The sequence below is a fragment of the Heptranchias perlo genome, chromosome 3 (genome assembly GCF_035084215.1).
Source record: "Heptranchias perlo isolate sHepPer1 chromosome 3, sHepPer1.hap1, whole genome shotgun sequence".
Lineage (NCBI taxonomy): Eukaryota > Metazoa > Chordata > Chondrichthyes > Hexanchiformes > Hexanchidae > Heptranchias > Heptranchias perlo.
Window position 1 is genome coordinate 58318414 of NC_090327.1, and position 26789 is coordinate 58345202.

A 26789-nucleotide genomic window follows, 5' to 3' on the forward strand; every position below is an offset into this window, starting at 1 on the left:
GTATTTAAGATTCAGACAGGTGTTCAAGCAGGACAAATTTAAACCTGAAGACAAAAATCAGTCCCATTATATTCATACCCATCATACCTGCATTTATAGACCCTTACACATCTATTTGATAATATCATGCCTGCGATGTTTCCAGTTCAGTAAACACACTTGTCACAGAGCCATGCCATATGCTCGAGGCTGACTTGTAAACATCTAGGACAGCTCTTCCCTTAGCAGTGAAGGTTACCACAGCATTAAGCATTTATACTTCTGGATCCTTTCAAGCCACTATAGGGGACTTCTCCTGGATCAGTTAGTCTGCAGTCTATAGATGACCAATGCTCTATTTGCAAGGGACAACATCTTCATCACATTCCCTGCGGAATTAACCTCGCTTTGGCACTCATATGGGCATCAGTGCTCTTCACGTAAACCAAAGCCTACATGAGCAGAACAGGCTTCCATTCAATTAATGTTCAGAAATATCATAATGCAAGTAAATGTTCTTTATCCAGGAAGCAACCATGATGCCGTCATTGTGCAGGAGTACATGCATTATTTTAAAACTCATGGACTGAATGGATGGTTGTTGGGAATGCAGGGCCATCTTCTGCAGCTATGGCTGCTAATCCCACTGAGAAATTCTTGAACAGCAACAGAATGTAAATACAATGAGGCATATTATGCCTCAATAAGTATTACTGTGAAGCAAACCATCGGGATAAAAAAGCAAATAATCTACTATTTGGACCACACAGGCAGGGTGCTCCTCTGTAGCCAATCATAGCTGCCCAAAATAATCATGGTCTGCTACATATTACATAGAATCATAGAATGGTTATAGCACTGAAGGAGGCCATTCGGCCCATAGAGTCCGTGCCGGCTCTATGCAAGAGCAATCCAGCTAGTCACACTTCCCCGCCCTATCCCCGTAGCCCTGCAATTTTTTTCCTTTCAAGTTCTTATCCAGTTCCCTTTTGAAACATACATACCTTTATAACACAAAGAGGAGTAAGCATGCAGCAGGATGAGGAGGATGCCATAGTGCAATAGTAGTAGAAGAAGAGGAGGAGAGTAAGGATTAAGAAATGGAGGAACAGCTAGGAAGATTAATGTGGTGAGTATTCACTGATAACTGCTTCCAGTAATTCCCAGATCTGGCCCCGGCACAAATATTGTAGATGAATGAAAAACTACACATTGGGGTCAATATTTGAGTGACCCTGTTCATTAGAGTAAACCTTCCCAATGAACTGTGCCAGACTTCATTAAAATATTATCTGTGACACACCTGTGTGTTTGGAGCACTGACAGGCAGCTCGGCGATCCGCTTGGAAAATCCGGTGGCTCCTTCATGGAGGTAAGCTAGAAATTTTTTCCTTAACAGGGAAGGCCAGTTGATCATTGGGAGGGGGGACTGCAGAGGGCCTGGTAGCAGACGAGAAGATTTTTGTTGGGCCAGGAGGAGCATTAACGTTCCCTTTAAGGACAGATAGTTTGGCTGCTTTTTGTTGAGTTTCACTGCAGTGTTCGCGCAGCTCGCTGCAGCTTTAAAATTGCATTAGGGTCCTATGTACATCATAGGACCTTGATTTGCATACATTAATGAGGCTCACACCTGTTTTGGGCTATAGTGTGGATGCCAGTTTCCCAGCCTGCTGCAAAATTGGAGCAGGCTGGACGTTGGTGAGAACAGGGCGATAAGTGCTGCACTGTAATTTTGGTTTCATGTCATGCAAACTATGCCCCAGTAGTAAAATAATGTATGTAAAGGGTGTTGCACTTACTTTAGTACCTCTCCTGATGCAACAAAACTTGTTACTCATTCTTTAAACTCTGCCTACATTAACACTAGGGTAGCCTTCCCTTCAACGGGGCTACTCTCCTTTTCTGCACCTCCTCTAGCATAGCCCTCAAAAGCACCATCGTAAAAAAGGAACAGAAAATGCTGGAAACAAACAGCAGTTCAGTCAGCATCTATGGAGAGAAGTGTAATCTGAAACATTAATGTATCTGCTCTCTCCATAGATGCTGACTGGCCTGCAGTATGTTTCCAGCATTTTCTGCCAAGTCTCCACCCCTTTTTATAATGTCGCAGGGTTTCCAGGGCTTCTCCCCCGGGGCAGGCAGGGCCCTTCACAGTCCCATAGAAAAATTTGATAGGGACCCAGACCCTCACAACCACCATAGAAAGCAAAATGCAAAAGAGTCAACTCAATATGTATTTAACATACCTTAATTTACCTAAGCTCTTCAGATTCCATAACCCTCTATGGGAGAAAATTATTGACTGGAGCTGTAGCTAGAAAGGTACATTGCATCATATGTTTTGGTCATATCTCCGCATCCAACCATTTTGGGCAGCAGTCCAGCAGACCCCAAAGGTCATTACTAACTTTGGTCTTATTATTCCCTGCAGATCCAACCCCATACTAACTGGGTTTACTCAACGAAGAACAAATCCCATCCCAAGTACAATTCAGAGGTTAGTGCAATTGCCAATGTTAGCTGCACACCAAGGTGCATCCCAATCTTCCCATAATATACCGTTGGGTTAAACTCTAATACACATATGACAATCAGAACGACTAATATGTTGCATCGGTTTTGACTCAAATCTGCATAAAGGCAGGACCCCGTATATCCCCAGGTGCAGTTGAACATAGGAAACTGTAACCAAAATGTCTCATCTCTTTAAAAGTATGTTGCTCCCAGTGTTTGTACAAGATGCCAGTAATTCCAAAGTACTATGCAAAAAACAGTGACTTCACAAAATATATAGATGTAAATTTCTGAATGAAAGTTAAATGCAGACAAGAATTATTTCCAACTGTGCAATAAAGTTAAATCACACAGCATTTTTAAAGTTTTTATTTAAGTATGTTTTCAACAGACAAGCTTCATTTACACTTTCTTATCCTGTACAAAATTTACATATTGTTATATTCTACTACATCAGTTATTTTACTTGGTCATGCCTTTCTTCTGAAAGATACAAAGATTTACATAACATTATTTTCATAGTCATAAATTACCATAGTAAAAAAGCACATTTCAAACATTAAATATGTTTGGGAGTAAGAATTCTGTACTTTGCACTTGATATCATTTAAATAAATTGTCTCAGTGTTTATATTAATGTTGTGAACTGACAAAAATGTTTTATTTATTATATGGCACACAGGCTGGCAATGTAACAGTTGCACATGCTGGGCCAGCTAGTGGCTCAGCAACTTCCCCTTCCAATTCTGTCCAAGTTGCTTTCTCAGGGCTGTAGCAAATTGTAGATGATTTGTAGGCCCCCTGTAATATCAAATACAGCATTTCAAACTAACACATATTTTCAACTTTCAAGAAATCCACATCTCTTCTATACCACATTTTGACCTGAACTTACATGTGACTGCATTGTCCATATGTGACCAGATCAGTTGATTACTAAAAATGTAAATGGTATTCTACCCTTCTTGTACAGAGTATTCAGTTTATTGCAAGAAATATCTTTATATCATGTGAGTAGTATCCTGAGTCTACAGATAAGGGCCTGAGCATTCCAGCACTTGACCTCTTGTTTAATGGCTGCTGAAGTTGAGGTGCTGCATGAGGCGCTTGCAGGGAAGGTTACCCTGTGTGCCACTCCATGGTATCATACCCCATAGGTGAGCATCACAGCTTACCTGCAAAGAAGTGCAGCCAAGTTTCAGCTGATCTACTGTCCCTGCATATGCAAGTCTTGTGCTGCAAGGTCATCACATATGCCTCTCTGCTGACCCAGACCATGAGAAGACAGGTCCCCACATCATTCCCAGGTTGGCATGCCAGTGCCTGCAGAAATAGTTGATGATATCTGGGTGGGTGAAGCCAATCAGGCAATGCTGCCTCTTGTTCATGCTTTCTTTCATGCAGTACCACCTATAGCATAACATGCTATGATTGGGTGCTTCTGAAGAACGTTGAAGCACAGTTTACTCGGACCTTGTGGTTCTGGATTACCTCTTGGCCTGGTCTGATGTCAGAGCTCCAATTGTTTGCAACAGAGCTGCTCCAAGGGGTATGGAGCCCTCCTCACCAGTGAAACCATAAAGCAGCATTGTAGGGAGGAAGGCTCGACTCTGCATGCAACTTGGAGAGTGGACGTTTCTAAGAACTTGTCATATTAGATTCTTCTAAGCCCATTATTTTTCTCTATAAAATGGGGGAGTTTGAACAGAACGTACTCCATTAGAATTCACTTTAATTAGGTATAAATACTCAGTAAGATGGATACACCTTTTGGTTTAGCTTTTTAAGAACAGAACGTATCCCTATTTCCAGTAAAATACAATAACTTATCATTATGGGTCATGATAGTGTCATGAAAAGAAAATGAAAAAATCTGACAAAAATATAGAGAAAACTTTTCTAATGATAGCTGTACTTGCAGTTTGTAAAAAGAAAACAGGAAAGAAACAGCCTACATCCAAAGAACATTCAAGTTAACTCTGAATTGGCACTCTTCTGATTCTATTTTACGTTCACATATTACCTTTTGTACTTTTACACTGGCTTTTACTCCCAAATCCAATAGTTTAATGCAGTTTATTTACTTTTAAGGGCCTCTGAATGTCACCAGCATTTCTGCGCACACACACCATTTGGTGCATCCATTTTATTCCAAATTATTTGGTAATACCTGTTAATTAACACTAGGTGGCACAATGACTACGCACAACGCACAATTCAAAAAGGATTTCTAGTTATAACCATCTTGCAGAAGTAAGGGCACATATTAGAGCCATCCAAGGGCCTGACTGGATTGGTCCAGGTCTGCCTAGTTTTTTGGCATTTACAAAAATGGCCTTGAGTCTAAGATTTAGTGGGGGTAAAATTCAACTTTGGCAGGGGTGCAATATGGGCCATAGTGGATCGGTTGCCTGTTATACACCCCGTCTGATTTTCATTTCCATTGAAGTGAATGGAAAGAAATTTGGGCAGCGTGTGTAATGGACGGCCGTTCCGCTATCGCCTGTTTTTCAACCCGTTGGAGTTGAATTTCACTCACAGTAACGCCTGTCGACCTCTATGATGACCTCAAAGACTAGATGACAAAATGATGTCTGTGTGCTGTAGTTGGTACTAATAAGAAGGCTAAAAAGAACTGACAATTCCTTTTCCTCTGCAATATATAACAGACTGTTCTGAAGAATTGATCTGATATACATCAAAAATCATTTTATCTTAAGTACTGTAGTTTTGTTTGATAACGTAAGAAAGCATAGAATGAGAACAAATTCATTCTTTCCATTGAGCCTGTTGCTTCCACAGAACATGTATAATTTACCCTATCATAGTTTCTATTTCACCTATTTAATCTCCTGAGGAAAAGTTTCCCCTGCCATCTTCTCCACCCTAAAGATAAATTAAGCAAAATTCAAGAATATCAATCTAATCTTACATTGTAAATCAATGACTTGTTGCCTTCCTAATGTTGACATTTTCATAGTCTCAGCAGATTGGGAATATAAAATTTAGGGCTGTAATTCAGTCATGGTAATTTTTTGGTAAAATCATCTCTGATTTTTCTCTGTCAATTTTCTCCTGTCCCCTCCTCTCTGAAAACATTGCCTCCTTGTTGGGATGCTGTTCCATGGGCCGTGGCTAGCTCCTTTTTTAAAGATGCCAATTGACACAGGATTAACTGCTTTAGATGAGGGTTTATTCCACAATTCACTAATCTTTGAAAAACACCCTTCTAATCTCAAATCTTGTTAATTATGTGCTCTTGTTCACTAACTTGAACTGTGAGCAAAGAACTAAATAACCTGCTTGCACCTACATTATTCTTTCCTCTCATTGTGTTAAAAACCTGGATCATGTCCTTTATCAAGCTTCTTTAATGAAAATAAGTTCACTTCTGTGAATCTCTTTTCATAATTTACAATCCAAAAACATCCTCCTTGCTCTTTCCAACAGATCAATACCTTTCTGAAAATAGTATGATCAGTTTCAAAGTTTGAGTAACTTATTTCAATTTATAAACAAATCCTTTTGAAATGCATCCTGGTACTTAACAGCTGTTTTAATATTGCTGTATGGCTGTGACCATTCCAGTAAAAAAAAGTCTTTCTGCACATTGACCTTAGTAAATACAAGAAAATTACTTTGGTTTTGTTGGCAGCTGCACAAGATTCGCACATCAGGAGCCGCGATGCTAACGTGACACCTAGCCCAATATAAATGCAGCTAATAACAGCTTTTCATTGTCTGGAACTTGTCCTTGAGTGGTGAAATAACTTTCCTTTTCTACCTTTGCTAACAATGTCTCCATGTTTCATGGATTCTGTTCCAATATATATTCCATTACATTTATTTCTACTCAAATTTCCATCTGCTGCTCTTTAACCGATCCACATAACTGGACAGATCTTGTTTCTTTCTTAAAATGTATTCAGATATCTAGTAGATCATATCTAACTTCTTGGTTGTAAAATGAGTATAAATCTCATTAAAATGATTCGGTAATTTTTATTTCAATTTAGAAATTCTTAAGTTTCAGGACTTAATGGCTGCTCAGCAGTCAGAATGGCACCATAGATTCCACAATTCATCTACTAAAAGTAGGCTGTTTATTAAAATCTAGCAATCTGATGAACTGGTAAATTGGGATTAAACCTGGATCAAGTCTCCATTCTAAGAATATTTTGCTGATGCATTCAAGAGGCCCATTTCAAATTCAAACTGGCACTTCAGACTTTCATATACAACAATTTAACCACCAAGGTAATGTCTGAATATGTAGGTTCAATGATGGAAGAGGAGACCTAAAGCTGGTTCATCCCATGCTTTATTCAACTCTCTGTTCCCCATTCTAGTATAGATCCCTTGCATTTGGATGCTTTGACCATTGTAGAAATCAGATAAAGAAACCACATGCAAAAGTTAATAAGTAAACCAAAAAATAATGGTAATATATTGATTTGTAAAACTGGATGGTAGGAGATAATTGGATTTGGTTGTTGGAAATAAATAGCAGATTTTAATCTTAAGAAGAAGTAATAGTTTGACCTAGAAGTGTGTGAGGTACTGGTAGAAAAGTGCAGGTAACAATAGAAGGCTAGTTATTTAGAAATGCTGCTTTGTGTGTCTGATTTGAAGTAATCTACAAGAATGTCATTGAAGTATTACAGTGAAGGCCCCTAAAGGAAAGGAGGTGGCCAGGATAGTGAGCGCCAACTGGAAGATCCCTCACCAGTCAAAACAATGGGAGATGGCAGTAATTACCCATCACGGGACAAATCCAGGTCAACCAAAAGGGACATTTCTTCGAGGTGTATCCAGTGCAGAAACTAGTGATTCTGTACTTTTCCCCATTTGGGAGTTACCCCCAGCCACACCCATCAGTGTAGTAATGCCTAGACGGGAGTCTATCCAAAATGTTTTGTCACCAACACCAAAGAAGGAGCCAAGAGTGGAAGGTGTTATTCACAACATGTCCAGAAACCCAAAACTGAATTTCATAAGCTTAAAAATAATGAGAATAATCATAAACTTACAAATTTAAGTTGAAGGGTGTAATGTACTGATATATAAAACTGGGTGGGGGCTATTGCCATCTGGTGACGGGAAAGAAATAGCAATTTGCAATCTGGCAATGAAGTGCCAATTTGACTTGGAAGTGTGAAGCAGCAGGTATTGGTAGCAAAGCATAGGCAATGAGAAAAGACTTGCTATTGTTCAGAGCTGCTACCTTTATATGTGTGCTTTGAAGTTGTCCACGCAATTATCATTGAAATATTACAAAAATATTGTATCAAATCCACCTCACCATACTCCAGCTGTAGCCACCAACAAGGTAAATATTGTCGTCTAGCACTGCGCAGCCTGGACCACTGCGACCCTCCAAGATAGGAGTCTGGAGAATGTTCCATTGGTCACCTTTAGGGTCATAACATTCAACGAGCATAACATCAAGATGTGAGAAACCTAGACCAACAGAAGCATTTTGAATCAAAGTAATGAGCTGAGAACAGTTTTGCTTGATACAGTAGTTGACATAGCTGATTATTTCAGCACTGCTCTTAAGGAAAAAGGTGTATAATGTACTCTGGACTGAACTAATGATGAATTACTGGCCCAGTTTGGTCATATACTTCCACTTAAAGCAGAAGGGATGATTGATTACATTTCAAAAGTACTTCATTGGCTGCAAAGCTCTTTGGAACATCCTGAAGTCATGGAAGGTGCTATATAAATGCAAGTCTTTCTTTCTTTTTACTTCCAATTTGAAAAAAATCTAAAAATATTGATGGAATATGTGTGCTATGTGTAGCAAAATCCTATATGTGTTAGTCAAGGATTTATGACTTCATTACATATAACGCACCAAGGAAATCTTCCCCAGCTATCGTCTACTTCATAGTGGACATGTTCAATATTTTCAGTTTTATAATTTGATTTTGATTTCGCTCTTGCAGAGTCACACCATTTTAGATCTCCATCTGCAGTTGTAGCTGCTCTTGTGATGCTTATTACTAGGGGAGAGTGGGGAGGGTACATGTGAGTGACTTTGTTTATTTGCAGAGAAATCAGTACTTTGAACACCTAAGAAATAAAACAAGTAAGAAAAGCTGGTACTAACTTTCCCAGCTCAGACACTTCCAGATTGCCTCCCAGCTGGAAGGAAGCATTAATTTCCAAATGAGTTAACAGGCCATTGCCATTATATGTCACAATGGCTCCAAGCATAAGTGGAGGCTAGATATGGAGATGATTACTTATTAATCAAAGTGCTTCATTTAAGGAGTATTTGGTTCTCCTTCGCCTTCTAGCCTCTCCTTTGAGCATAACCACCTGGAATTTCCATAGGGATTCTCCAGTGAGAGAGTGATTGAAGCCTGGAGAAACGGTGTAAATAGCTAAAAACGGCTGTTTGCACTGTTTCTCAAAGGTTTCCGCCAATCCTCCATCGAAGTTATGGCAATCAGGAAAACCCCACAGAAATTCAGGGCTATTAGTTTACCATATTCATACAAATTTTAATAAATTATTCTCTTGATACAGAGGGTTGCTAACAGAATTTAAAGGTTAGCCCTGTGTTTTTCTCCCACTGTAAAGCAGGGAAATTCCATTTGCACATCAAGCATATGCTGTCTTAAGTAATGTATGCTTCTGCCACCTTCTTGTACTCTCATTGTTTTCAATGTCCTCAATATTTCCCCTTCTCTATTTTCTGTTGCGTATATTTTAATAATTAATAGCTGATAACTATTTAATCTTCATCGATCTACATGCCTTCCTGGTTTGAAAAGTGCAGTAGTAATAATTACCATTCATATGTACCATAAATGCCCTTTCAGGAACCAATTTTATAGCATATATTTTCTGACAGGTGCTCCAGGCAGGCGAGGTCCTGATCTTGGAGTGCACAATTGGAATATATTTATGGACTCACGGAACTGAGTCAAAAATATTGAAATGGATCGAATTATTCATTTGGCAAACTAATAAAACAGGGACAGCTCAAAATGTGCTATGCTATTCAGACATGGATATGATCCAGTCCAGAAAGAAATACATCAGGCGCTAATTTAACAGTAAAGCGCACTGGCACTCTGCCTAACAACCAGTCAGCAACAACTGCAATAAGGTAAGAATTCTATCTACCTTGTTATATGTTGTAATTATATTTTTATTTAATTTCTCTCTTCCTGCATCAGCCACACTAGCAGGATAACCCAGGAGAGCATTGTTCTGTCAGCACACTGCGGTTTGAGCATGTGGTGAACTGCCAATCTTAGACAGGAAATAATTTACAAAAGAGGAGGGAAATTGCCATGGGAGCATTCTTGCACACCTCCTGTAGGCTTGTTTCAAGGCAGTATTGGCAAAGGAGTGCTTGGTGCATAGTATTGACAAGGGTCTGACAGCAGGTTGTCTGCACAGGAAATGGTATGCACTGTGAGAGAGGAAGCAACCTAAGGAGGGAAATAATAAAAAAAAATGAATAGAAAATAAAAGGAAAAGAATTGAAATTGCTTTTATCTTCCAGCTTAATACACTTCCTTGTTACATGCACTAAATATGCAGCCACAAGATACTATAGCAGCGGCGCAGCTTGAGTAAGTTGCAGGTAGCTGCAGGGAAATGCATTGCTGAATTCTGTTACCAATTTTCAACAAACATTTCTGTTTATATTTTGCCAATATTGCAGGCCAGGGCTCTAAGAAAGTGGCGCTAGTGTACAGACCAAAACCTACAAGCCCCATTTGTTTCTACTATATTAATTGAAGGACCAAAAATAAAGAGACTTATATTTTGGACTGGCTCTGGGACCCAGGGAAATTCAGTTGATGGTCCTGTCAGCAGTGGGGAGTTTGCTTCCTTTGTACTGATTGTTTGCTGGCAGCAGGAGTACCACAGAGTATCACACTCACTGACAGGGCACTATCAAGATAAAAGTGGCTTTTAATAATGTGCTAGTGGATCTCCTGTCATGTTGCTGACAAGACGTCAGATGAACTGAGCTATATCCATGAAAATTTATTAAGTAAATTACACATTCCTATTAATTGCAATGGTCTTCCCCAAAAATTTATAAATTAAATGAAAATGTGACTATTTAATGGAAGTGGGTTGCATTTATTGATTACATAAAAGCAGCGGCCGTTTGATAGTGGTGGGGCCACTATTTAATCAAATAGGTTTGTGGAAATTTATAAATGAAATGAGTGGCTATATAATAGAAAGGGTTTGCCCAAAAGCGCATTAATTTAATAAAAGAAGGAACTAGAATAGGCTTCTGTCAAAGTCATTAAATAAGACGAGGAAATCGAACAGGGCTGTACTGAAATGTATTAATTAAATAAAAGTGGAGCATGTAAGTAAGAAGTGTAAAGTTAGTGACCTAAAATGCATTTTTTTAAATAACAGCAGTAAATTGAATAAGGCTGGCACAATGAAGTAATTTAATGCAGAGTGGACTGTGAATAAGCTATAAACTATGCAGATTAATTGCAATAGAAATGAATTAATTTGAAATAGAGCAGTAGAGGCTGCGCAAAGTGGGGCTGAGTGGGTGAGCACAGCGGGGGGTCTGAGGCCCGATTTTCAGCGGCATTATAGCAGCAATGGGGAAAGTATCAGCAGAGACAAGGAAGTGAGGATGGGAAGCCAGAAGAAATATCGTGAAGAAAAGTATACAAGTTTAAAAGGTTTTTTTTTAACCTGCAGGGAAGATCTAAAAATTGATGGCCAGGTAAATGGAGACATTGTTGTTTAAAGACCAAAAAGAAAATGGTGGATGGACTTGACAACTGGTGCCACAGCGCTATCAATGATGGGAGGCCTGTAACTACAGCATGGCAGACAGATCGGGTTTTCATGCTATATTAAAATGTTGATGTCCCTTTAATAGCTTTTTCTATTATAAATGTTTACATAGGGAATTTCCATTATGGATGTTGACATAAAGATCATAACTGAAAATTCATGATAACAGGAGGTAAAGTTTGTGGACAGGATGTGTGTCCAGTCTCAAGATTTTTAATAAGAGATAGGAGGAGTATGTTTCAAGGCAGAGCTGCACCCCATAGCCACATCCTGGTCTCATCCTTTGGCCACATGCAAAGCTACAGCAGATCCTATGGTGGTATAAATATACCTAGGAGCTGTTTCAGGATTTACACCTCCCCATGACTGTACTAAACAGCCCAATCTACAATTAGACTTCCAATGTGGTGGTCCGTCTCATACATAAAACCTGTCCTAATGCCACTGCATTCATCATTAGTAAAACTCACCTTTTAAATGGTTTCCCCCAATGGCATACAGACGATCATTCACCACAGCCAGAACGTGAATTGCTCGTTTGGTGTTCATGTCTTGTTTTCTGGCCCATACATCCATTATTGGGTCATAGCAGTAGAGCCACGATACATATTCACCATTATGAACGCCTCCTGCAAGTGATAATCAAGATTGGAACTATTATTATTGTACAATATATTATTTTATATATGACGACTCCATTTCACTAGGGGAATGTACTTCATCATTGTCATTGAACATTGGGAATATGAAACATAGGTGTAAGACAATAGCCTGGAAATTACCGTGAGTGTTATTATCATATGAACGTTAAACACACTGACATCAAATTTCTCTCTCCACTAATTTAACGTAAGTGTTAGTTCAATTAAGAATAACTGGTTAATGCCTTTGTTAAAATAGTGGAGACAGTAATTTAATAGGAGCATGTTATATAAGAACACTGGGATTGACACCCTGATAAGAATATTCATTAAGGGCACCAGATGACTCTTTAACCGCTTTAACTTAAATTCTCATCAAAGAAACATCTGTGGTTTACCACCTAGTCTAAGCCTAGGAGTTAATAATGTCTAAATTTGGCTCGCTGAACTGTCTTATATCAACCAGTTTGGATTATATTAGCATTTGCACTACCTACCTCCCTTCAGGAACTGCACAAGCTGCTGAGTGAATTAATTAACCCTTTTTCATCAATTATCAAAGAAGAAGTCAGAGAACAATTGTTTATTATCCTTCGACTCATAGTTAGCAGCACTTAAATTTAAAGGTTGAGTGCGCAATAATTAATAGATAGGATCAACTGACGAAATAAATAACGGAGATTAAGAGGCAGTTCAGTTATGTCACAGTAATTCAGCATTAATTGTCTGCTGATTGTAAATTTACAATTGAGACCTTAGATAGCTGATTAGTTAACAGCATTAGATAACCAGTCTATTGAATAGATTAAAGTCTATATGCTTGTTGTTAACAATGTTTTCAGAAGTGATACAACCTCATCTTTATGAGCTGGCATTTTTGATCTGGTTGGTTTGCCTTCCTCTGGGAGGATAGCGTTAGCCTTCTGAGATGTCCAAATGATGAACCTCTGTAGAGGTGTTTTCCACTTCTTGATCTTTTGCTCCTAGGTAAATTCTTATTGCATGCTGATAACTGTATATTTGGCTTAAATCTTTCCTCCTTGATCTCAGAGAAACTTGCACATCTAAGTGACACACTTACATCTGCCTGTATCTGGCTGGAATAGCCATACAATCTTAATTTCTGTAACCTTTCTCTTTCTGTCAGAGATGCACTTTCTAATTTTACAGAAACATCCTTCTACATATATTAAACAAAGAACTCCTACACCAACTACTACAAAGATTACTACAAGAGCTACTAATAGAACTAAAATTAAACTAAGAATTAATGACTGAACACTGAGAACTGCAGACTGAAAACTGAAGATTTTAGTATCCTAAATTTCCAAAGAAACCTCTTCAATTCTATTAACTAATCTGAGTGACACGTGTTAGAAGAGTTCAGACCTTCTGGTGTTAATGACCTCACACAGCCCTGTTGGTACCCCTGATCATCTCCAAATCAATGAAGCACCAAAACCTAGATATGCCAGGTCACTCGTTTACTCCTTAACTTCTCAGTTCTTTGCTGACAAAGGGGTCGCACAAAGGTCCAGATAAGGCAGCAAATATTTATCTCCTTCTTAATGAGTCGTCTTCCATCCATGGTCAGAAACTTTTTGTTTGTAGAACCCCTCATGGTTTAATTAGCATTAGCCCTTTCCTTTCATAGCTTTCAGTCTAACAACTGAATCCATTTTGAGGACACATTTAAGGCAATTCTTAGGGCATTTTCCTACAGTTAATTATATGTACAAAAATATTGTTCACTGTAATTAGTAAAGTGTTAAGTTAACCTGTGAATTGGAATGCTAGGGTATGAGTTCCTGCCTATGATTTTGCTACACAGCAAAATTTCAGATCTCAGTGTCATTAATGCAAGCCGTACTCCCATTGTTAAAATGTATTTTTCCTTTCCCCCTTTACCAATTTATGCTGAGAGTACAGGCAGCGACCTCTTCTCAGCCATTTTTCTCTGCAGCCAACCACTTAGGCATAGGAAGACATGTGTGATGTACTCACTTCAACCCTACCCCATTTCCATTCTGAACTCTCTGGGCGTTAAATTGGGCCATGTAGCGCCCATTGTTTCGGCGCTACATGGCCTCTCCGGCGTCTTGGATGCACATGCACGTTTCCTGCATGACATGCGCCAGACGCCATCTTGGTATTGGAGTTAGCGCAGGCGCAGATAACGAACGCTGGAATCATGTAAAGTAGGCAGAAAATGGCTTCAGTGTGCAACGCTGATTTAAAGTGATAGACTCCATTTTGGGACTTAACGCTCAACTCAACACACAGTCTTAACCCCGACCATCTGAACGTGTCTTAGAGTGCCTGGAGGACCCTCCCTCCCCCATATCAGTGCTCTTTAAAGGGACCATGCAGGATTTACAGGTTAGTGGCTGGATTATTGCTTCTGGCTGCCGAGATATTTGTAACTGTGTTTGGAGGTCTCCTACACTTGAATACTAGGACACAGCCTAACATTTAGAGCCAGGGCGTGCAGAAGTGAAGTTAGGAAATGCTTCTACATGTAAAGGGTGGGAGACATTTGGAACGCTCTTCTGCAGACAGCAGTTGATGCTAGCTCACTTATGAATGTTAAATCTGAGATTGATAGATTTCTGTGAACCAAGGCTATTAAGGGATATGGGGCTAAGACGAGTATATGGAGTTAGATCACAGGTCCACCATGATCTCATTGAATGGTGGAACAGGCTCGAGGGGCTAAATGCCACTGCCACTTGCTGCCTCTTGATATGCGCCACCTTCTCCTGCAAGAAAGCGGGACGTGTGTCTGAGTGATGTGCCTGTCATGATTGAATAGCTGTCAGTGTGTGTGGCCTGTGAGTTGTGGGTGGGCGGCTTGAAACAGTGGTAATGTGTAAGGGTAAGAGGAAGCGTCTGATTGTAAGAGTTGAGTACTGATGGATAGAGTTTATTGGTATGTGGGTGATGGGGGGTGTAGTGCGTGGTGCAGTTGGTAGGAGACGCCACTTGACAGTTGACCTCACTCACCTTGACCACTCATGTCAAAGCATTGAACTTCTTCCTGCACTGCATCCATGTTCATGATACTGTGTGCCTGGCATTGACTTCTTCCCCGCTGCCTCCCATTGCCTTTTGAGTATATGTCTGCAGGGCCTCTTGCCCTCACCCCCCATCCTCCCCCCACCCCTCCCTGCGGATATAGGATGTCCCTCCTTCTGTCCATCTCTTGCACCCAAGGTGCCCAGTGCATCAGCAGAGAGTTTTTTGCATGGACTCTCGCAGGCCTGGTATCAACTCAGATCGGCAGATTGATGAGTTCTGGCGTGCAGATTGGAGGATGTGGGATTTAGTAGTGCGCAACCTTTATTCAATGTTTTAACATAATTCATCAGTGTGTAAACATAGGGATGGAACCTGCATCTGTGTTTTACAGTGTGCGATGTCTGATCTCTGTTCAGACTCCGTGCAGACAGTAGACTGTTATTTCCAGCAAATAACAGGTACCAGCTACCTTTAAGAGATTTCTAAGAAACATCCTCCCTTTAAGAGATTCAGCTCCCTCTGATGGTGGAAAGTGCGAATTGCATTGATTCCACAAGTAAGGCCTGGAAAGGAAGGCTAATTGCAGGTAAGTCATAGAATCATAGAAAATAGGAACAAAAGTAGGGCATTCGGCCCTTCGGGCCTACTCCGCCATTCAAAACGATCATGGCTGATCATTTAACTCAGTATCCTGTTCCCGCTTTTTCCCCATATCCCTTGATCCCTTCAGCATTAAGAAATATATCTATCTCCTTCTTGAATATATTTAATGACTTGGCCTCCACTGCCTTCTGTGGTAGAGAATTCCACAGGTTCACCACCCTCTGAGTGAAGAAATTTCTCCTCATCTCTGTTCTAAATGGCATACCCCGTATCCTGAGACTGTGACCCCTGGTTCTGGACTCCCCAGCCACCGGGAACATCCTCCCTGCATCTAGTCTGTCTAGTCCTGTTAGAATTTTATATGTTTTGATGAGATCACCTCTTATTTCTAAACTCTAGTGAATATAGGCCTTGTCGACCCAGTCTCTCCTCAAATGTCAGTCCTGCCAGCCCAGGATTCAGTCTGGTAAACCTTCGTTGCACTCCCTCCATGGCAAGGATATCCTTCCTCAGATAAGGAGACCAAAACTGCACACAGTACTCCAGATGTGGTCTCACCAAGGCCCTGTACAACTGCAGTAAGACATCCCTGTTCCTGTACTCAAATCCTCTTGCAATGAAGGCCAACATACCATTCGCCTTTCTAACTGCTTGCTGCACCTGAATTCTCACTTTCAGCGACTGGTGTACAAGGACACCCAGGTCTCGTTGCACCTCCCCTTTTCCCAATCTATCACCATTCAGATAATAATCTGTCTTTCTGTTTTTACAACCAAAGTGGATAACTCACATTTATCCATATTATACTGCATCTGCCATGTTCTTGCCCACTCACCCAATTTGTCTAAATCACATTTGGGAGCCTCTTTGCATCCTCTTCATAGCTCACATTCCACCTCAGCTTTGTGTCGTCTGCAAACTTGGAAATGTTACATTCAGTTCCCTCATCTAAATCATTGATATATATTGTGAATAGCTGGGGCCTAAGCACTGATACCTGCGGTACCCCACTAGTCTCTGCCTGCCACTCAGAAAAAGACCCATTTATTGCTAATCTGTTTCCTGTCTGTCAACCAATTCTCAATTCATGCCTGTATATTCCCCCCAATCCCATGTGCTTTAATTTTGCACACTAACCTCTTGTGTGGGACCTTATCAAAAGCCTTCTGAAAATCCAAGTACATCACATCCACTGGTTCTCCCCTATCTATTCTACTAGTTACCTCCTCAAAAAACTCCAGTAGATTTGTTAAGCATGATTTCCCTTTCATAAACCCATGCTGACTTTGTCCAATCCTGTTAATGCCTTCCAAGTGTTCTGTTATCACATCCTTTATAATAGACTCTACCATTTTCCCCACTACTGATGTTAGGGTAACTGGTCTGTAATTCCCTGTTTTTTCTCTCCCTCTTTTAAATAGTGGGGTTACATTTGCCACACTCCTATCTGTAGGAACTGTTCCAGAGTCTATAGAATTTTGGAAGATGACCACCAATGCATCCACTATTTCCAGGGCCACTTCCTTTAGTACTCTGGAATGTAGATCATCAGGCCCTGGGGATTTGTCAGCCTGTAGCCCCATTAATTTCCCTTGCACTATTTTTTTACTAATACTGATTTCCTTCAGTTCCTCCCTCTCACTGGACCCTTGGTTCCCTACCATTTCCGAGAGGTTATTTGTGTCCTCCTTTGTGAAGACAGAACCAAAGTATGTGTTTAATTGTTCTGCCATTTCTTTGTTCCCCATTATAATTTCTCCCATTTCTGATTTCACTAATCCTTTTCTCTTGACATATTTATAGAAGCTTTTACAGTCAGATTTTATGTTTCCTGCTAGTTTACTCTCATACTCCATTTCCCCCCTCTTAATCAATCTCTTTGTTCTCCTTTGCTGAATTCTAAACTGCTCCCAATCCTCAGGCTTGCCGCTTTTTCTGGCAAGTTTATGTCTCCTCTTTGGATCTAATACTATCCCTAATTTCTTCTGTAAGCCACGGCTGAGCCACCTTTCCTGTTTTATTTTTGCGCTAGAATCCTCGGGTGCGTCCAAACTTAAGTCCTGCCTGCGAAGGGTCCATTGGGCTCGGTACTAACGCGTGCACTACCCCCGCCCGAAACAGGCCCTTATCCAATTTTTCCCCCTCTGTCTTCGATCTCCTATACTGTTCCAATGAAGCTCAATAGATGCTTCAAGAAATGTGGGGGTAATTTTAGACTTCTATCTGAAACGGGCACAAAGTTGGTGAGCAGTCACACCACATGCCTGAAGCTGGCACTGGGAGGCCTGAACAATTTTCTGGTGTGGGCCTCATTTAAATGCTGCCAGCAAGCTGTAGGTGCCAGGCAAATCCCACTGCATCTCTCTGGTTGTGGAAGGGTTGGAAATCAGCCGGCCTCTCATGCTGAGCTGGCTGGCAATTTGGGCCTGCGGGCAGAGCCAATCCCGAAAGGGTTGAGCTCGGGCTGGCAGTGGCCTGCAGTATTTTTGTTAAGCCAGGAGGAGCAGGAGTACTCCACCTGTCCCTCAAAAAATTCTCTGAGAAATGTTTGGGCCTTTTCCTGAGCAGCCACCTGGGCCTTTTCCTGAGCAGTGGTCCTTAAAGGGTTAGGCCACATAACGCCTGGTACAAATGGGTGGAGTGTGCCCCCCTCCACCGATTTTCAGCTGCAGGCCACTCATCTTCAGGCGAGAAACTTGTGGCTGGCAGTTGAAAATTTCCCCCAGTATATCCCCTTCCTGCTGGACACACTACAGCCTTCTCGTTTAACAATGACTTTAGTAACTTCAGACCTTAGCCACACCCTCCCTTTTTTCACAATAGCTTGCAAAATGGGGAGGTTCTATCGGTGAATAGGAGGAGGAGAGGTCATTAACATGTTCTTTTCCTTTTCTCAGATTGGCACAGTCACCATTGCATCGCTTGCATTTTCTGTTTTAATGTCACATCTGCTGCAGCGCAAAATTCTCTTTCTTGATTGTTTCTTTATTTCTCTTTACAGATGCTGACTGAGCTGCTCTGTATTTCCAGGATATTCTATTTTTATTTCCGATTTCTATCATTTTCTGTTGTTCCCTTTTTTTGTGATGTATGCAATTGTGTACAGATTTTTTTGCAGCGCCATCTCTGCATTGCTCATTCACTATCATTTTGTCCAGACATTGATGTCTACAAGATTGGTTTCTGCATTCGAGTTCCAGAGATATTGGGCTTGATTTTGCAATGGTGGCAGGTTGGCAGCGGGGGGGGGGGGGGGGGGGTGAAGGTGCGCGTGGCAAACCCGCATGAACAAAGCTGACCATTTCCGACGCGATTGCATGTTGATTGCTGATGATTAACGTCCTCTCTGGGTTTCGCGCCCGGCAGCCAGCCTGATTGACAATCTGGCTGCCGTCAGGAGCTGCAACGCGAGGGGGGGGGGGCGGTGGAGAGAGAGCGAGACATTATCTGACGCTGGAATGGAAGATCGGGAGCGGGGGGGAAGAGGGGAAGATCGGGGGGACACGGGGGAGGGAGTGAAGATGGGGGCATCGGAGCAGGAGACATCGGACATCACAGCAGGGTGCAAAGGTAGGTGCATTTAGTGTTTTCACTTCCTTCTATGGTTTTTTATTTAATTTATTTAGTTTCTTATTCCCTGACCCGGCCCTCCAGGCGTGAATCAGAAGCGGTGGGCAAGCCACCCAGGTAAATTAAAAAATCTTTCTAAGTACTTAAGGCACTTTACCTGTGACAGATTAAGTACCTCAATGAGGTACATTTGGCTCTTTAACTGCCAGCGGGACTTCCGTTTTCGGGTCGCCCACGCGCACACAGGTGGTTCCCTGGGAAACTCGGAAGTCGGTGGGTTGGAACCAGCTTCCGAACACGAACGGGATTTCTGCGATTTTCAGAGCCCCCCCGACCCCGCAATTGCCTCCTAAAATCACCCCCATTACATCTCTGTGGCCAACTATAAACTCTGTAAAATGAACTCCCATTTTTCTCCCTGCTGATGGCAAGGCATCTTGCATCTTCTCAATGTCTCTGTCTGACAGTGCAGTAGAGATCATGAACTCTCCATGTGGAGAGCTGGAGAACAAATCTATGTGCTTTTACATACAGGAGAGTGTACTTATAAGTAGCAATTCTGCCAGCAAGGACTAGAAACTAACTGGGCGGGGAGGAAAGGGGTGGGAAAGGGCAATATTGCTACAAAAAAAACCTTACTATTAATTCAGTTTTCTATTTTTCTCTTTATGTTTTAACAGTTTGATTGAATGCCTAGTCCTCTGGTGTATTGATTGATTACAAATAGACATCATTAAATATATTGGGCAGACTTGAGCTACTTTAGGTAAGTCCGTACTAACTAAAGGAATTGATTATTTCTTATACTTCAACTTGTTTGTAATATAATTTTGGTAAGAACAACTGCAGTGAACAGAATCATAATCATCTGTGCTCCCTTAATTACTCTAAATTCTTCCTAACTAGAATGATTCAAAGAAATACGCAAGGCCAGAAGTTTCTGTTGGCGATAGTAACGAACAAATGCTTAATGTTTGATGTAATGGTTTCCGTCAGGGTGCCTTTCCAGGAATGTCTTGGAGAGATGTCTGATTCTCAATTTCAGCACCTGTTCAACAAGTTTTGCAATTGGGTCTGTTCAGTGAGGGCAGGTCAATTCTACACAAGCATTGATGCTGACTTGCAAGAAATACTGGAGGACCAGGACTAAGTATGCGTTGTACACTTTTCCACAAGTCACCTTAAGCTCCTCCTCAACAGAATTAAAAAGACAGTTAAAGTTTGAACAAAACCAAGGCAATTCATAATTATATATTTAAATTTCTTGTCCCTTACATTTCCAGCAGTAAGCTGTCAAAATCTTCGCACTGTTGTCTGTACATTTGCAGTAGGTGTGCTCTGTCCTTAGCCATCTATTCATGCATGCGTTGAGACCCATCTAGTTATATTATTTTCTGTATCCATTCCAGCTTCAAGTCTTAATGTCACAGCAGGTGCCAGGTAGTCAGTTATTTTCATGGAAGGAGCAGTGGTCTGCCAATGTGTGATTTGGGCTGAATGGGACTGGTGGGGTGTTTGGGATGGGCGGGGAGGGATGGGGGGTGAATGTGATTTTGCCATGCTCAAATAGCAACAGTAATTGCTTGACTAAATAAAACTAACATTTTAATATTACAATTCCAAATTACAATACAGAAGCAAACCAGATGGTCAGAGTCTCACACGGACCAAGTGCTCGATTTCCCTCTGCTGCAACATTATTTGAATGTTGGCGCCAAGCATTGCTGGCATTTAGCTGATCTATACATGCACAATTCCTTTACCTATTGGTCATCATCTCTATTCTCCACAGGGCTGCATGGGCTGGAATCTTTGATTTGTTTTGGGCAGCAGCCAGCCAGTTAAACAAAGTAGACTCTGGCAATGAAGCATGAACTCCCACAATGATAAAATTAAGAAGACAGTCAGTCAATCAAAACCTCTTGAGAACACCAGATAGTGGTGGGCCCATCCAAAGACAAAGCCTGAGTGTCTCAAAGTATTGCATCCCAAATATTAACATTTAGGGCCCAATTGTTCCTATGCTCCACCCATGCTCACAATGATTTCATAATAAAATTATGGGGCTGATTCCCCAATTAGGCACTCGTCGTGAGGAGTGGAGCTTGCAGGGGGTGCTGGTCTGGAAATCCCACAGTCCTTAATTTTCCGTCCAATTAAATGAGTGGATGAAAAGTCAGAGGGTGCAGCTCCTTTATTTGCCTGATTGGGGAATATATAAGGGCTGATTTCCTAAATGGTCACCACAAACTGAGGAAGCTGGTGATGGAAGTGTCTCACTGTTATCTGCTGGCCTTTTACAAGGAGCAGTGCTGAGTATAGTTACTAGAACAGAGCAAATGCTAGTGCAAATCATATCATGGAGCAAATTTAGATCTAGGTAAGTGCCAGATCCAGGAAAATTAGGAGTCATATATTCAGTGCAAATCCTCTCCCTTATGGAGGACGAAGGAGCTGCCTCACCTACAAAGATAATGAGGAACTGCAGCAGTTAACTGGACAACAAAGGGCTAATTTCCCAATCAGGTGCTCCTGGCCAGGATTGATGTTTACAGGGAGCACTGGTCGGGAAATTTTAGCTTTCCATTCATTAATCTAAAGAACCTTGGTAACAATGTCTGATTGGAGAATCATCCCCAAGTGAAGCAAGGAATGCTCCAATGTGCTGTTCCATACAATGAGTTCCCATTTCAGCCATGGTATCAGAGACAGGTGCCATAAAAAGGGCAGGTGTACTCCCACAAAGTGAGAAGGAAAGGACCTATATTATTTAGTTGCCTTTTCACCCCACCCCCCACCCCAGCAGCTGATTACAGAGTGGAATTGGAATTGACATACCAGGAGCTAAGCCTTTACCTGGCCTCTTGGCTACAAGAAAGTATGGTGTATAGAATGGGGTGAAAGGCCAAAAGATAAAATAACTCAAAAATAAAATGGTAAAGGTACCTGATATGTAAATCTTTCCGTTGTGCACTGCGCCAGCGTGAGCTGCCAGGGGCTGAGGCAGAGAGGACACGTAGCACCATTCATTGGCTTCCAGATTGTAACATTCCACACTTGACAAATAACCAGTTTCGTTCCTTCCACCAATCACATACAAATGTTTATCCAGAAGGCAGGCATAGAAACTTGCTCGCCTGTAATAAAATTAAAAGTCAGATTATAAAACAATTTATGTAAACATTACAAAGATTTTTTGACTTTGCACCGCCAGTGTGGAACCTTGGCTGTCAGCGGCACGTATAAAGTTGGGCGTGCGCTGTGCATCATTTTCTGACTATGAATCTAAATGGTCAGAAATCCATATGCTGCTGGCTGGCATGGTTCCCCATTGGCAATGTGAAGTTAGAAGATTGGTGGAATGTGCCGTTCGGCCGCTTGTCCCGGGAGTGAAGGAGCCCCTATCAGTTGAAAGCCTGGGTCTCGTTTAAGTAGAACTGGTGAACTGCCTGCCCCAAATGGATTCAGGCCAGTGTAATATCGGGTGGGAAACCAGCAGAAGAGCGTTCCTACTCCTCCTGACCCCGCAAAAATAATTTAAAACTTACCTTTTTTGGACCACTTCTGCTGTATTGCCAGTGAAACTGGTTGGAGCATGCACGCCGCACATGCTTTTTGCCATTTTTTTAATGTCTTTTAATTACCACACTAAGATGACCTTTATATATCATCTAACAGGTTCCTGAAACTCTATTAAGCAGTTTGTAGGTCATTCAACCTATTAACTTCCTCTTGGTGATTGGAGTATCTGTCTCTTCCTCCTGCTTCCTTTTATCTTTTCCACAAAGGGCTTGCTGATCCTTCAGTTTTAAGTACTGAGGAAGGGTTATATCTGAAATGTTAACCAGCAGTGCATTTTCAGCATGTTCTGTTTTTGTGTCAGATTTCCAGAATTTTCAGGTTTTTTATTCTTATTTGCACCTTTAAGAAAAGTCACTGTGAAAGTCCAGGAAGCGAGGATCAAAGTATCCTACAGTTAAATTGCCTGGAGTGATAATGTCACTTCTTTGGGGCAAACCATGCAAAATGGAGGGCATGGAAGCCCTACCTTCATCTGTACAATATTTGAGCATCTAACGCGCTTGCATTGCACCGCCATCAAAAGCTTCAAGCATCAGCAGCGCAGGCCTATTGGAAAAACTTAGCTTGCATGCTTCTGGTGCTGATGATCCCTCCTCTCCCTTCGAAACCTCTCTGCAGCCTTTGGCACGGCCGACCACACCATCCTCCTCCAATGCCCCTGCTCTGTTGTCTAGCTCAGTGGGACTGATTTCGCCTGGTTCCATTCTTACCTATCCAACTGTAGCTTGAGCATCTCCAGCAATGGCTTCTCTTCCCGCCCCACACTCTGGAGTCCCCCAAGGATCTATCCTTGGTCCCCTCCTCTTCCTCATCTATATCCTGCCCATTTGCAACATTATCCAAAGACATGGGGCTCGATTTTCAAATGGCAGCAGGATGGCGGGGGGGGGGGGAGGGGTCATTGGGCGTGCGGTAACCCGACTAATAAAATCTTACCATTTCCCACGTGATCGCGAATTAATTGGTAGCCCTTAACATGGTTTCCGGGTTTGCCGTCTGAAAGCTGCGCAGCAGGCGGACTGTGCACCCGCATGACAGGCTGTCAGCTGGAGCGGCTCTATTTAAAGGGCCATTGCTCCAAAGGTTTTTGCTGCAGCAAACACCAAACAAACACAATGGGCTCGATATTAGGAGGGCTGCGGGTTCGCGGCAGGGGGGCGATTGGGCGCGTGGGTAATGCGCCCGGTGAAATCAGTCTACCACGCGCGCGATCGCAGCCTAATTGGATCCACTTACCTGGTCTTCCGGGTTCCCCGCTGCTCAGCTGCGCATCGGGTGGACTGCGCATGCGAGGTAAGGTCTGTCAGCTGGAGGAGCTCTATTTAAAGGGGCAGTCCTCCACTGACTGATGCTGCAAGAAATAGGAAAAATTACAGCATGGAGCAGCCCAGGGGGAAGGCTCCTCCCAGGTTTAATGATGCCTCACTCCAGGTACCATTGGATGGGGTGAGGAGGAGGGGGAGGACAGAGATCTTCCCCCCCGGTGGGCAGGAGGAAGCGGCCTGCCTCTGCCACCAAGAAGGGCTGGCTCGAGGTGGCAGAGGAGGTCACCTGCACCACCAACATATCACGCTCCTGCATACAGTGCAGGAGGCGCTGCAATGACCTAAGTAGGTCAGCCAAAGTGAGTACGCTTACTCATTCCCCTACACTCCGTCTGCCACATCACTGCCCCCACCCCACATCTCCTTCTGCACTGCCAACACTACTCTATCACATCACTCCTCACACCCACTCAAACCTCATCCTCATCTTACCTGCACTTACTCACCTCGCCAGTACTCATCCCGCCACTACCACTCAACCCAATCCTCATACAATCTCATGGCTCTATCTCATACTCACCCTCTCATGCACCTCTTTCACGGTCAGCCTCACTCAACCTACCACTAACTGTGCTCCAGCCACAGGGCATGCAACGCATATGTGCAGTAGGCAGCGTAAGGCAAACGTGTTGTGAGCATGAAGGGGATGCACAAGTATGTTTGAGGGTTTGTCATGGATTTTACTTATATTTAATTTCTGACCAACTCACATTACATATTATATTGGCACCACTACTGCCACGTCTTTGCGAATCTTGTCTGGTTTGTGCAATAATGCCCTGTCCTGAGCATCACCATGAAGATCCACAACTGATGCCACCCATTGTGTCACCGCAGAGTGGGTGTAGGTGTATTTGCAGGGCTCTTTTGTGCAGATGACTGAGAGACGTTGGCGATGTCCCCGGTGGCACCCTCGAAGGATGCGGAGGAGAAGTTGTTGAGGGCAGTGGTGACTTTGACAGTGACAGGTAAGAAGATGGTGCTTGGGCCAACCGGGAGCACCTCGGCATGAAGGAGGCTGCAGATGTCCACGACTACATGTCGAGTGACTCTGAGCCTCCGTGTGCACTGCTGCTCAGAGAGGTCCAGGAAGCTGAGCCTCGGTCTGTGGAACCTGTGGCGAGGGTAGTGCCCTCTGCGACGCATCTCTCTCTGCGGTTGCCCTCCCTCCTGCTGTGCAGGTGGATGTGTCACAGGACTGTGTTGTGGAGCTCCTCGTGTCTGAGGTGGACGGCGTGGCCAGCGCGGCTGGTGATGCTGTTCGCCCTCCGAGAAGGTCATGACTGCAGCTACAGCGGCCCCCATCCGGAAGATGTACATCTGAGGGGGTCCGCAAGGTAGGTACATGTGTCTGGACACCGGGGTAAGCGTGCAAGTTTGTGAATTTTATTGTTACGAGGAGGGTGGTGGAGGCCAAACTTTGTCCAAAGTGACAGAGTGGCCTCCTGCAATGGGTGAGGGTCTCCCCCCACCACCTGTCAAATGGACCTTTGCAGCTGCCACAGGCTGATAGCTGCAACACGTCCATTTCAACTGGGAGTGTTTTCCCCCAGTACGGGAAACAGTCCCAGTTGTTTCTAAAATCCCACCGCTCCTGACATATTCCCTTAATCAGGTCTGTTAACGACCTGAAATAGCACAATAAATACTGTCAAGTGGCACCCCACTGGCTTTAATTGCCTGCGGGAGTCCCACATGCGGGGGCTGCGCGCGCACGTCGGCGCGTCTGTGGGGAACCCGGAAGTGGGCGGGTTGGAGCCGGGCTCCTGACCCGCTCCGGGATTCCCCGATTTTCGGAACGCACCCGATAGCGGGTGCTAATATCGGGCCCAATGGAGCAGCACAGGGGCAAGGCTGCTCCAAGGTTTAATGATGCCTCACTGCAGCAGCTGCTGGCCGGGAGGGAACTATTTTACCCCGCGGACTGAAGGAAGGCCTGGCTCGAGGTGGCAGAGGAGGTGACCAGCAGGAGCAACATCTCCTGCACCTGGGTTGCAGGAAGCGCTTCAATGACCTAACTAGGTCAGCAAAAGTGAGTACACTTGCTGATTCTCCTGCATTCCATGTTCCACATCACCCCCACCCCCACCAACTCATTCTGCACTGCCAAGGCTACTCCATCATATCACTCCTCACACCCACTTAAGGATCATCCTCAACTTACCTGCACTTCCTGAGCACTTCCTCACCTCGCCATTTGTGACCCCACCATTGCCACTCACCCCAATCCTGATCCAATGTGATGGCTCTGTCTCATACTCACCCTCTGATGCATCTCTTTCACGGTCAGCCTCACCCAAAGCAATGCATTCACGGTCAGCCTCACCCAAAGCAATGCAGACTCACTCACACGTCTGCACTTTCTCCCCTACTATGGGGAGGAGAGAGCGCAAAATACACGCGAGAGGGCGAGGGCTGGAGGTGGGCCATAGCAAGCAGTGGTCCTCACAAGCACGGAGCAGGGGGCGCTGGAGATCAGCCGCACCCTCGGGTTCCTGTCCATCGGACACGCCGAGACTGGTATCCCACAAACGTCTGGTGACACAACTTTAACATTCATCACACACAACATGAATTGATGTTAACAATGATTGGCATGTTGAACACCTCATTGTGCTCATCGCAACATGACACATCTGTGATGATGCTTAATATTGCCTTCTGTTCTCTTACAGGCCCTTCAACGACCGCAGTGATGGCAGAGGGCGATTCCTCAGAGCAGCTCCCGGCATCTGAGAGTGCACCGTCATAT

The 26789-nt window shown here is 43.0% G+C and overlaps 1 protein-coding gene across 1 annotated transcript in view; it reads right to left on the minus strand.

Annotated features, from left to right (window-relative positions):
• Window positions 1-2879: 2879 nt before the first annotated feature.
• The window catches only part of klhl14 (kelch-like family member 14), a 95143-nt gene continuing 71233 nt past the window's right edge, over window positions 2880-26789 (minus strand). The window contains exons 6-9 of the mRNA XM_067975471.1: window positions 22077-22267; window positions 11769-11927; window positions 7796-7953; window positions 2880-3294 (exon numbers count right to left, since the gene is read on the minus strand). Of these exons, the coding sequence (XP_067831572.1) occupies window positions 3154-3294; window positions 7796-7953; window positions 11769-11927; window positions 22077-22267 (649 nt within the window). The 3' untranslated portion in view covers window positions 2880-3153. The remainder of the gene's footprint in view (window positions 3295-7795; window positions 7954-11768; window positions 11928-22076; window positions 22268-26789) is intronic.